This window comes from Arachis hypogaea, chromosome 8 (assembly GCF_003086295.3).
Source record: "Arachis hypogaea cultivar Tifrunner chromosome 8, arahy.Tifrunner.gnm2.J5K5, whole genome shotgun sequence".
Taxonomy (NCBI): Eukaryota; Viridiplantae; Streptophyta; class Magnoliopsida; order Fabales; family Fabaceae; genus Arachis; species Arachis hypogaea.
Genome location: NC_092043.1, coordinates 16,144,821 through 16,158,135, shown reverse-complemented (window position 1 = coordinate 16,158,135; position 13,315 = coordinate 16,144,821). Strand labels below are relative to the sequence as shown.

Sequence of the window (13,315 nt, the reverse complement as noted above, 5' to 3'; positions counted from 1 at the left end):
TAAAATTACTTACATGTTCTGATTAGAACTTGGTTACACACATATTCTATTTGAATTTATGTAAATTAAATTAACTAAGTTCGATTTACATATATACATTGAATCACATAAATTCAATTTATGCTCAAAATTTATAATTTGTGTATTCGATTTAATAGTGCAGCAAAAAATGTGCTTCGTTTTTTGAGAATTTAGAGTTTTGATCATGGTAAATCGAAACATAGTGGAAATACTCAAAAAAGTCAGTGAAAATAAATCGATTTATCATATAGTAAGAATGTTTCAAAACACACTTATCTCCTATTTTTTAAATTTTGAAATATTTTATATATCTCGAAAATAAAACTCTTGAGCTAATATTCTATCAAAATTGACAACCACTATAAATCAAACTTATATATTGAGCTTATCATAACTAATACCGAATGATCCCAGTATTAGACTAACCGCTGTCTTGAGTATTACACCGGAAATTGATTGGCGAGACCCATTCATCAAATATCGACAAACAGGAATAATACCAGAAGATGTCAAGAATAAAAGAAAATTCAAAAGACAATCCGATTTTTTCACTATGATGGGAGTTGAACTATACAAACGAGATTTTACAAAACTCTTGCTAAAATGTTTAAGCAAGGTCGATGCTAAACTCGTCATGGATGAGGTCCATGACGGAGTATACGACACACACATAGGGGATAGAAGCCTAACATCTAAAATTCTTAGAGCATGATACTACTAGCCTACACTACAAAGGGATTGCATGAACAAGGCCAAACATTGCGATTGTTATCAACGTCATGCCCCAATCATTCACAATCCGGTCGAGCAGCTACACTCATCGGAGGTAAGCTGACCCTTTAGTAAGTGGGGGCTAGATATCCTCGATCTTTTTCCACAAGCACTAAGTCAAGTCAAATTTTTAATCGTTACTATAGACCTTTAGCAAAAATCAATTCTAAAAAGATGATATCTTTTGTTTGAAAAAATATAATATGCAAATTTAGTATACCTCATTCCATTATCACTAACAATGGTAGACAATTCATTAAAAAAAATTTAACAAGTTTTACAAAATATTAAGATTGTTCATCAATTTTCATCTGTAAAACACCTTCAAACTAATGGTTTAGCTGAGGTTGCCAATAAAATTATATTGCAGGCATTACCAAAAAAATTGAATGATTTCAAGGGACAATGGACCGAATTTATTGCTGAAATATTGTGGAGCTATAACACAACTAAATACTCAACAACAAAAGAGACTCATTTTTAACTAGTATATGGTTGTGAGGCCATGATATTCATTAAAGTCTCTCACATCAGTCTAGTTGAACAAATATCTTCAATGATGAAGCAAACGTCGAGTTAAGAGCCACCAAATTAGACTCAATAAAAGAAATACAAGATCAAGCAATAATTCAATAACGCACAACACAACTTGCTATGGCTCAAAAATATAACAAAAAGATCAAGTCAAGGTCATTCCATGAAGGACATCTCATTCTCAGAAAAACAGAAGAAGCACAAAAACCACAAGATCACGGTAAACTCAATGCCAATTGGAAATGGGAATATCAAAGGTCATTGGATGAGAAGCATACAAATTACAAATATTAGAGGGCAACAACCTGTCAAGCACATAGAACATCTCTTTTTTAAAGATATATTATAGCTAATTCTATAAGTCAGGATAAGATAATGTACTCTTTTTTTTTTACTACTTAAATTTTATCCCTAAATTAGGTTTTGCCATGAAAGATTTTAACGAAGCACACCCCTATCCTTCAACCATAAAGGATCCTCATCAATACAACACTATTCCTTAAACTTGCTCATCTTTATTATTATTTTCTATTTTTCATTCTCGCACCGACCTATAGGTCGTACGGCTAATAGGACAGATTACCTACGTTCAAATCGATATCACTCATTCGAGCAATTGCAAATTTTTAAAATAAACTATTAACAAATATCAAATTCAAACCAGCTGGTATTACCTTTTGCAATATATTTTGAAACTAATCAAACTAACTATACAATCCAAAACCGAATAACAATTCACAAAATTTCACAATTAAAACATGCAATATACTAGAACTGTATTCATTTAAAATATCACAAATCTCAATACTGAGCCACTCCTACATCACCCATATTGTGAATAAGTTTCATATCGGCAGAAAACTAACCATACTCATTAGATGTTAGTATAAAAGGAAAATGCTCACTTCACATGAATGTGAGATCTTCAGCTCCTTTATACCATTATAAAGCTTTCTAATTTTCAGTAAGCCTTTCCACTTCTCCTAAATTAACCTCTTTATCACCAAATTTAGTCTCAGTCAAATCCATCAACTTCTCTTTATCTCTTTCATCTTATAACTAACCTTCTTTCAGGGAGAAGGTTGGTCCACCTCGGCTCCTACCTCAGTTTTTACATTAGTGGATTTCTCCCTCTCCATGTTTTTAGCTTTGAAAAAGACACGTGCGCCTCCTCACCTGCAAACATACAAAAACACAAATTAATATGAACTCCAAAAATTATATCCCACAAATAAAAAACTTTTTACATTTGTACCTAAATACTCAATCATAGCCTCTTTATCAGTCTTCTACTCGAGCAGATCATCTATAGCTAACAAACTTGATGAAGATATATTATTTACTAAAAGCTCTACTATCATTTTATCTCTATATTTTCATTCGATTTGGGGGCCTATGATCCGTTCATTATAGCTCGTACCCGTTAATACTATAAATCGACAATATGCTAAATAAAACAGAAAACAAAGGGATCCTTATCCTAACACGGAGAAAAGAAAGGAGATGGTTATATGCAACCTTCAAAATATATTGAATCGGGGAGGATAAGGTCAAACAAGCTAGCCACATTATAGGGCAAAAATGAAACATAATCCATTATATAAGAAGAGGCAAAAAAAAAAAAATACGCTGTTTATTCTAAATTGCAATATATATTCTTCTTATTCTTTTTTTGACTTGAACATTAGAGTGTCTATGCAGGTATCTACTGCCGCCGTTCTTTAAAAACCGATGTATACCTTATCCTACTAGATTAAAACGAGTTTAACTTAAGCCAGATGAATTATACTTCTTCCGAAATTTACTAGCAGGAATGATACCCAATGCAAAAATTTTGTTATTAACATTTAGGAGAATTACGAAAATTTTGTTATTAGCATTTAGAAAAATAACACTCACCATACTCTATACAAAATAATCAAAATGAATTGAAAAAAAAAATATTATGGTGTCTAAAAAATAGTACTTACTTATTAAAAAAAATTAAAAATTAATATTTAATTTAAAAATATAAAAGTAAATAATTTTTAGAACATTAAAATTTATTAAAAAAATAAATTAGATAAAATTTAAGCACCATAAAACTGGCTATTGAAAAATTGGAAAACCAAAGATGAAAGGCCAGGGTGAATCACATGACGAAGTCAATAGTCAACAAGAATATTGAGCATTGCATCCATTGGTTCATTTGATTTTGATATGGTATTACTATTTAGTTTTTATTTTTCTGTGGGCAGTGGCAGAGAAGAGACTCTTTGAATCACGTGAGAACATAGATCATGTGTTTGTTCAGTGAAATGGTTCCTTATTAGTTATTTCTCTTGCAATTACACCTCATCACTTTCCAATAAAAGGCTGTGACAAACAAGTCCCTCCATAACACTCACAAAGGGGACCAAAACCCATGCCACACACAAACAATACAATACAACACACCATATGATCGATACTTAACTACCAAGCCTTCAATTTCAATTTTCACTCCCCAAACAGGCCCTCTCCAACTCACTCACCCCCACACCTCTCTCACCTAACCTATCCTTTTACTAACATAGTAATGCTTGTCAAATTTCATTTTCCTAGAGTCTCACCATGCTCTATAATAACGTTTGGTGGAGAGACAGAGACAAAAAGATTAAGATTAAAAAATAGAGACTAAAAGACAGAGATTGAAATAAATTTCAGTATTTTATTTGGTGTAAAATGAAAGATAGAAACTGAAACAAGAATGAAACTCTAATTTAATTTGCACAAAAGATAAAATTAATTAATTAATTAATTAATTAATTGAAATAAAAATATTTTAGATATAAAATGTTATTAAAATTTTAGTCTCTATTTCTAAAAATTTTAGTCTCCTGTGTCCCTATTTTTTAGAGGTACTGAAATTGTAAAAACAGAAACAAAAACTTTAGTACCAATCTCTGAACCAACAAATATGATACTAAATTTAAATCTCTCAATCTCTGTCTCAATACTTAAAACAAACGCTACCTATATACACTAACTAGGGAACAAATACATTTTCAAATTAATTAGTATCAACCGATATCGTAAACTTAAAGATTTAAACAAGTTTTTTGTCCTCTATTATATTTATTTTTACAACAATATTATAGAGTTAGTAAAATTTATTATTTTCAACTAATAATTAACTAACAAATTTACTAATGTAAACAAAAATTCGAATAAGTTAATAGTATTAGTATAAATAAAGTCATAACTAAAAATGCTGAATGGCATAAAAATTGTTAGTCTTAGAATTTTTTGTTCTTATTTTTATTAAACATGACAAATTAAATGTCATGTCTTGTCACGTCAACATTTAATATTTAAGAAAATTATTATTATAACATAGGAAATATTTCAAGTGCTCCAAAGAGCACCAGTGCACCAATTATTTTAATTATTGATTTCAATTAATATATATTATATATATTTTTTATAATTCAATCAACGGTTAAAATAAGTGGTGCACCGATACTCCTGGTGCACTTGAAATACTTCCTATAACATATGTGGAATGTAGTGTTATATAGGAGTGTTATTGGTTCGGTTTGGTTTGATTTTAGACCAAAAACCAACCGAACCGATATATTCGGTTTCTATAGATACACAACCGTTTGGTTTGTTGTTTTTACAACAATCGAATCGAACCGAATCGAATTGAATCAACAATGGTTTGGTTCGGTCGATTTTTTCAGTTTTTAATTCTTAATGAACAAAATATGAATCACAATAACTAGAGGTTCAAAATAGTCAATAAATTAAGATAATAAGAGTAAAACATTGAAATGGTTAGGGATTGAAGATTTTTGTTATTAGGTTAAAAGTTAAAATGATTAAAACATTAATATGGATGCATATTTTTTATTTGGTTCGGTTTCTATCGAGCCAACCGAAAACCGAACCGAACCGATCAGTTTTGTTAGAAAAAGAACCAAAAAAACCAATTTTTCGATTTTTAATTCGGTTGTTGTAATTTTCGGTCTGGTTCAATAACTTACACCCCTAGTGTTATATAATTAGATGAAGAGGTAATAAAGTTCCAATGTTAATATTCAAAATAAATCAGTAGAAATTCTCAATAAAAAAAAACCTACATGGCTACATATGACAATAAGTTTAGGTGAAAGTTTTCAGCTTCAGAGATTGTATCCTAACTAACCAATGTTCACCCACCATAAACCTACTCTGGCTACATTCATAAAGACATAAACAAATGGCATTGTTATTAATATTTGAATATAAGTGGGTTTCTTTTTAAGCTTTGGTTGTATCTACTAAAATATGTATTTGGATATGAGATTGGTCCCTGGGAGCAGTGGGCAAAGTTTGGTGCCAAAAGTGATGGCATGGTATGGTATATCATAAAAATGCATTGGACCACCCTATACAGCACACATACACATCAGTGCGCCACCACCAACCTCAATGCTCTGTGCCCTACAAATGCGCTGCCCAATCATCTCACAGTAATGATTATTAATTATTTGAATAATTAAACCATATTTGAAATGCGCTCGTGCACCAAAGAGAATCCGATATGAATTCAAATTAGTAAAAAATTAGTATTATAGTAATGTGCGTAATGCATACGTGCTTTGGTGGCAAGTCAAGGTAGGAGTAGGAGGTAGCACTTTACGGTTCCCCGCCAATTATTAATAGAATAGCACGAACCACTCCAAATCCCATGAGTTATGCCACAAGAACTCATATGATTATGTGCCTAATTTCTCATTATTTTATATCCCTTAAACCACGCCGGAACTCAATCTCAGTCCGCACGTTACACTGCGTTACAGCTAGCTATCCTCCATTACCCTATTGCATAAACCCTCATTAATTACTCCACCAGCACCACTTTAACAGCTGTATTAAGGAATAGTAAAAGTCACTACTTCGTAGTAATTCGAAATGAAGATTCACGTGTCTGTCCGTGCTTGTAAATTTTACAGAATGATTGGTATGAATATCCATATCAATGTACTAACAAAGCAATATATTCCAAAATTACCAATGCTTACAGCTAAAAGTGACTCCAAATATATACAGCAAAACATTTTAGAAAAAATAGAAGACTATGACACACGTGAGTGATGAGTCAGTTCAAGAGTTGTGCAAAAATTACATATACGTAATAACAAGAAAAAAAAATAAAAAAGCTTTTTCTTGATTTCCCATAATTGACGAAAAAAAAAGGGAGAGAAAATCAAAGAAAAAAGCCACACGTGAATACAAAGAGCGCACTCTAGTACTCTACTAGTCTGTCTTTCCCTGTACAGCCTGTAAATTGTTTGTTAGTACCCTCCTCACTCAAAATGAAAAACCCCAATTAAAAGAACAAAAAATACAAAGGAATAAAACGACAGGGGGCAAAAGCACGAAACGACAGCGCAATGCGGAATCAGCCAAGCAACTCCACTTGCTGGCACAGCTCCTTCCTCAGCCGCTGAGAGAAAAGCCTGCAGGCATCCACGCTCAGATCAACGGCGGCGGCCAACGCCACGAACGCTGCTGCATCCTCCGTGCAGTTCACGTGCGGAACGCTAACCTCCACCGTTGGCTTGCTGCACCTCCCTTCACCCTCCACGCTCGCCGACATCACGAACCCTCTGTACATGCAATAAGGCCAAAGCCCGTAACCATAGTCACCGCTACTCCTCGGGCTGCACACCGGCGACGTCGCGCTCCCCGGCGTAGCGCGACCGTTAGAACCGCCGGACCCGACGCGCGAGCTTAAATCGATGACGAACTTCCCTCCCTTGTTTGAACTAAGCGTTGACTCGGCAAGGACTATTCCGGCAGCGCTCATGCCGCCGTTCGTGTCTGGAATAAGCTCGAATCGATAACCGAGGCCGTCGGAGCCGCCCCGCTCGCGCCACGCCTCGAGTCTCCCCCACGGCTTCCACGTACCATCACCGGGCCGAAGGATGAGCCACGAACCGGGGTTTGAACAGCTTACCCGGTCCGAACCGGGCGAAGCGACGAACGGCGTGACCATTGAAGCTGCCGCGACTGGCGAACCGGAGAGATCATGAACCGTTATCGACCATCCCTTACGCTCCTTCCCAGGCCGTTCTCTCTCACTCCCAAACGAGCTCAACCAGCTTCTAGAACTTCCCGCCTCCGACTGTAACGACCTGCGAGTAACAGAATTCATAACCGCCACGTTAACAAAAGCTGTTACTGTGTTCTAAAATCCCTAAATTGACCATCAAAACAGAATTCAAAGTTTGAAACTAAGTTAACTAACCAATCACATTTATAATTCGTGAGGGTAAAAGTGGTATTGTGCTAACCTGGACCGTTGATTTCGGTCGCCGGTGTTTCTAAAGCTAAACTTGCAGGTGAAGACAGGTTGTGAAATGTTGCCTTGGATCTGAAAAACTTGCGGGCTGCATTCTGGTTCGCCGTCGAATTGGAAAACGAACCTAGGATCGGGTTCAGCCTTCACATTCAGATGGAACTGCGCGGTAGAGCCTTTGGTTTCCTTTCCCACGCTGATCCACCCGCTGTGGAACACCGTGGCCTTCGACGCCGTTCCGGCCAGTTGGTCGAGCGGGACAGAAACTTTTCCTAGCAGCCTCCCAGCGTTGACGCCGCAGGTGGTGCCTCTCCGGCCGGTGTAGATCGAGATTTTAAGGCAGAGCTTGCCGGCGAAGATGGATTTCCCAGCGAGACGGTCGAGATCGAGCTTTCCGAGGTGAAACGTGGCAGCGATTGGCTGAACCTGGTTATCCGGGAAGTTAGTATCCGGTGGAATAAAGGGAACGACGGCGGACTGTACTGGAAAATTCTTGAGTTTGATTTTGCAGAAACATGGAGAAGAGGAAGGATGAACAAGGGAGCGAGCAGGTTTGGAAGCAACGGGAATCTTGAGAGCAAGGTTGCCGACGGTGAGGCGGACGAAGGGGCAAGGATCCATTAGTGAGAAGAGAAAATGAAAAATGCTATTGAAGGAAATGGCAAAGGGTCATGGAGGAAGTGGCGTTGGGGAGTGATGGGTTCATGGGTTTGGAATTAGTTGAAAAGAGGAATGCATAAAGAAATGCGGAAAGAGAAGAGAAGAGAAGAGAAGGGGGAGAGGGTGGGATACAGCTGGGTACAGGGTGTCGCTATTCTAGTGGCTGGGGAACCCAAGTTGAGGAGCGAGGTCCCCCTTCTGCACTTTTGTGGGCTCCACTTTTTCTCTCTGATATCAGCACTGGCTCTTGTGTGTAATCTGTTACTGTTACTGTTGCCAGTACGACTATATCTCGCTCTCTTTCTCACATGCCACCACACACACTATCCTCTCCTTCTCTTTGGATTTATCGTCATCACATTCATATTCATTCACTCCTAATTGCCCTTAACGGCCACTGCCACGCTTCGGCTTATTAGAGGTCTCAAACTGGTTAAGCTCATCCAATTAAGTAAAGAGTAAATTATATATTACAGAAATTATTTTTCATATAGAGATCAAAATAATATTTTGGTTGAATATTAATATTTAGAATATGTTACAGTATTTTAGAAGTAAAAAAAAAAAGGTGTCCAATATACATCTTACGTCTTATTAAGATAATAACACATATTCATATGCATTCTATGTGTGCAAGTTAACAGAATAATGACACAGTCCAATGTACTTTATGTGTTGATTCTCTACTTACAAAATTTACTCATATATAATTATATCAAATAATTTTATTTTTAATAAAAATATAAATATTTTTTTATATATAAAAAATTAACCTATATATTAAGCATATACAATTTTTAAAATAAAAATTCAGTTCATTTAAGAGAAATTTGTCAAATATGGTCTGTTTTTTCTTTGTTGTTTTTATTCTTTGTCAAAATAGATCATTTTAAATAAAAAATTACTTTTGGAACCAAAATATCAACTTTGAAACAAATTTTTGCCTTTTCAATCAATTATTGGATTGAAATTTAATACATTTAAGTTGGGTGATTAAAATGTTAAGAATTAAAAAAATGAGAAACAAAATAGGAAAAAAAATTAACAGACTACAGATAGTTTATCATGGAAAGTTAAAATTAGAATATTAGTGTTATAATAAATTTAAAGCACATCTTTTTTTAATTGATCTAATTGTTAACATTTATTGAATATGATAGTCAATTCTTAATTTATATAAAATTCTAAGTTTGGTAATTTTTAAAAGAATGATGTAATATTGTTATTAGAAATATGGCGTTTGCTATGGGCCTATGGGGTATTGTATTTTTTTAAAAAATCTAAAAAAAAAATATCCTAGCAAACTGTATTTTAAAAGATTATAAATTAAAAAAAAAAAGATAATTTATTCGAACAAATTCTTTTTTTGAAAATTAAAATAAAAAAAAAATCATCTCGAACGAATTTATTTTTTGAAAATTAAATTTAAATTTAATTATTTTGTTAGTCTTATAATCTTATTAAATTTGTACTTAACTTTTTATATTTTTTAATTAAGTCTCTAAATCAATATAATTTTTTTTAATTAGGTTCCTATTGTAACAAAATCATTTGAGTTAACAAAATATTTCATTTCCATATTAAAGATATCATGAGTATTTAGATTCTTTTAAATTGAAAGGTGTTTATCTCACAATAAAAGAAGTTGTGGCTCGTATTTCATCATTCTGAAAAACTGAGGCTTCATTGTTCATAAATGGTGTTCTAAGATAAAGAAAATAGACATTATAAAAGCCGTTAAATTTTTAGAACATTTGGAATTTTTTGCATGCTAGAATTGCTCTTGTATTCAGCTCTTGAGACAATCTAATTTGTTAGTAGGAGAAAGAGCAAGCAGAGAATAGAAAAAAAAAACTTAAAAAATGTAGGACTTGGTTCTTTTAGCAATTTTGGCATTTGTTAGAAAGAAAGAGCATCCAAGAGAGATGTTTTGATGATTTAATTTGGATAAAAAACTAAAATAAGTTAAGGAGAGATTCTTATTACTTGAATTAGCCAAAACGAAATCTAATTTACCAATCAACCAATGCATAAATATATGTAGTTCGAATCAAACCGTTTCGAACTTGAGTTGAATGTAATTCGAATTGTACTAGCTCGAATTACATGCAAACTTGAAACATACATAATTCGAATAGAGTCAATTCGAATTACTATAAAAAGTAAAGTCAACATAATTCGAATTGTATAGATTCGAATTACTACCAAACGTGAATAACTCCTAATTCGAACTGAGCTGGTTCGAATTACATATATATAGTGCGAATGAGGATGATTCGAATTAGTGTGGACCAGACCTGTATATATATGATGTGAATGTGAGTTGCTCTCATTAGAGGGGTTAGATGGCTAGTGAGGACAGTTTTGTAGTGTTGGTTCACCACAGAGGATCGATTAAGAGAAAAACTCGTTCTGGTGTGAAGTTCACCGATAAGGATCCTTTCTGTATTATCGTGAGGCCTACGACGAGCTATGATGACCTTGTGGGCTCTGTACTGCTGAAACTTGGTCTGGAAGGTGTGAAACGGGTTAGGAAATTTTTCTATCGCATTCCAATCACGGTGCTCCAAGAAACCGTGAAGTATGATTGTTTCACGATCGGGAGTGATGAGGACTTGTAGATCATGTTTCATTGTCGCCAGCTGCTTCCAGAAGTGAGGACACCAGAACTGTTGGCAAAGTTGGTTGATGTGGTATCCAGCTCGGGGGGTTCGAACCGGAATACCACCACTTTAGCCATGGTGGCCGGTTCTAGCTCCAGAGCTGCCGTTGCTTCTTCCTATGTCCCTGCGTACGAGTCACCCGTCCAGCCTATCGCCTCCCCTTCGTTCACTGTTGATCTCAACGGCAGTGTTGGCGACGAGGTTGGAACAGGGGAATTATTGCCGACCTCTCTACAGTGTGCTGCACCGGCTGGGGTTGGAGATGGATTGTTTGATGATCCAGAGGACGATGATGTTGAGCCGGATGTGATTGCTGATGACAGTGGCGATGATATTGGAGCGAGTGAGCCTGCAGGGGCGAGAGGTGGTTCTAGCTCTGGCACACAGCAGTACCCTCCACATTTTTCATCTTTGGACCTGGATGCCATGAGGTAGGAGGGGGTTCCTAAGCAGCCTGCTGGATTTGGCGCTAGAGATACGAAAGGGTCTGCTGGTCTGACAGAGTTTCAGGTTGGTCAGCAATTTTAGGATAAAGATGAGGCACTGTTAAGTGTGAAGACTTACAGCAGATAACGAAGATAGGTAACATACAACACTGATCATGAAATAACACTGGTAACGAAACAACACTGATAACGAAATACATAAACGAAGATAGGTAACATATAACACTGATCATGAAATAACATACAACACGATACACAAATCATCTAAATAGGTGCGACCCTGTGAAGCAACGACGTGGAACCCCTGTCCTCTGACCTCTCAGGATAAGTGACTCCTCATCCTCGATTTCATCCTCGATCTCATCCTCCTCGTCCTCCGGGGCTGGCTGAGCAGGCGTCCTAGGCTAGATATGTAACGGTCGGGATGAAGACGGCCCAGCAATTGAATGTGACCCAGCAGTATGTGCAGAAGGTGGGGTACCACCCAAGGCGAAATAGTCAGCTGGAGCCACGGACGGAGGCTCATTCAGATCGACATCTAACGGTGCCTGTGTCCCCGTCGTCTGACTCTGTCGACAGGCAGCCTCATCCTCCTGCATGATGGCACTGATCTCATCTAGGAAGTGTGATCTACCAAAATCCGCATCAAGACCATCACCGGCAAGAAAGTCTGATAACATGGATCCCGGACTCACCCATGGCGTACTCTCCTGAAGTGTCTGGTCGTCACCGGGAACACCAACGAAGTAATCTCCGAGCAGCCCCTCTGCAAGTCTAGCGTCACCATGGGCAGAAGGATCTCCCATACCGGACCCATACCACTCTCCACCATGCCCGCCATGATCGGGACTAACACCCCCACTGCAGCCCCTTCTCCAGCGGCATCTCACCACGATCACCGTGATCGTGCCTCGCAGCAGGCGCTCTCCGTCTACTTCCACGCCCTCGTCGCCGACCACCACTCCTACTTGCCTCGTCACTCTCCTCCATAGCCTGGTCCAGCCAACTCCACTCACGCTGGCTTCGTCGTGTCCCGACACGAGCTCACCTGTCAACTTGCGCCTATCAGGGACGTCGTCAACACGGTCCATATCAGGTACTTTCCCGGCACCCCTCTGCGTTGCCTAAACCGAAATAGGAATGGCTCTAGGATCTCCCAAGTACATCTCCGGTGACAAGAACCTATTTCTGTGCTGACGCCACCAGTCCAAGAAGTCATGTGAGGGTCCCGGGTCGGCAACAACATCGAACCGGAGAACGTGATCTGCACGTCTCCCAGTAAAGATGCCAGTTCTGCAAGTGGTACGGAAACCAACGATCACCTCCTCTTCTGTCCTTAGACATCAAGAAGTCGATGTTTAGGGCGGGATGTGGGCGGGGCTGAACGCTGTCGAACTGCGGTAAGACCCTATCAACCTGGCGCCACTCAACCACCGCAAAATATATCAGTGACGTCACACACCGCCATAACGTCGTATGACGAGGCTCCAACACCTCTGGATAGACAACCTGAAGGACGTCGGCTGTGCTATAGGACATCCATATAAACTGAAAAAATGATCTCAAATTCATTAGCTCGATTCGTTTTGAGAAGGTTGAAGCTATAGTTAACTATAATTAACTATACATTAACTATATATAGGAGGTTAGTATACTCACATCCCTAGTCTGTAACATGTCTATCCTCAGCCGAGTCATCTACACCCGAGGTCCCTTCTCGCTAACGGAAGGATTGTAACCTGACCACCTACATATGATCTCAACATGGTAGCGCGTTAAAGACGTGACGAAGTAGTATAACATTACAGGCGGTAATGGAAATGAATAAAATAAAGATACATATAAAACTGCGATAGTGGTACCTCGAGGCCAGGGGCCAGCTGAACGCATCATACCCAGCAGGCCTAAATCTA

General features: G+C 37.4%; 1 protein-coding gene across 1 annotated transcript; it reads right to left on the bottom strand.

Moving 5' to 3' along the window:
- Window positions 1-6,311: 6,311 nt before the first annotated feature.
- On the bottom strand, window positions 6,312-8,652 carry LOC112706312 (uncharacterized). The gene is made up of 2 exons (XM_025757565.3): window positions 7,629-8,652; window positions 6,312-7,469 (listed from the first exon to the last, which is right to left on the bottom strand). Exons 1-2 carry the CDS (start codon window positions 8,252-8,254, stop codon window positions 6,734-6,736), a joined length of 1,362 nt encoding a protein of 453 aa, XP_025613350.1. The 5' UTR covers window positions 8,255-8,652; the 3' UTR covers window positions 6,312-6,733.
- Between the last annotated feature and the right edge of the window lie 4,663 nt (window positions 8,653-13,315).

Coding starts and splice junctions, on each gene's coding strand:
- LOC112706312 (XM_025757565.3), bottom strand. CDS start 8,254: ATGGATCCTTGCCCCTTCGTCCGCCTCACCGTCGGCAACCTTGCTCTC. Junction 7,470..7,628: donor GACCGAAATCAACGGTCCAG/GTTAGCACAATA, acceptor TGTTACTCGCAG/GTCGTTACAGTCGGAGGCGG.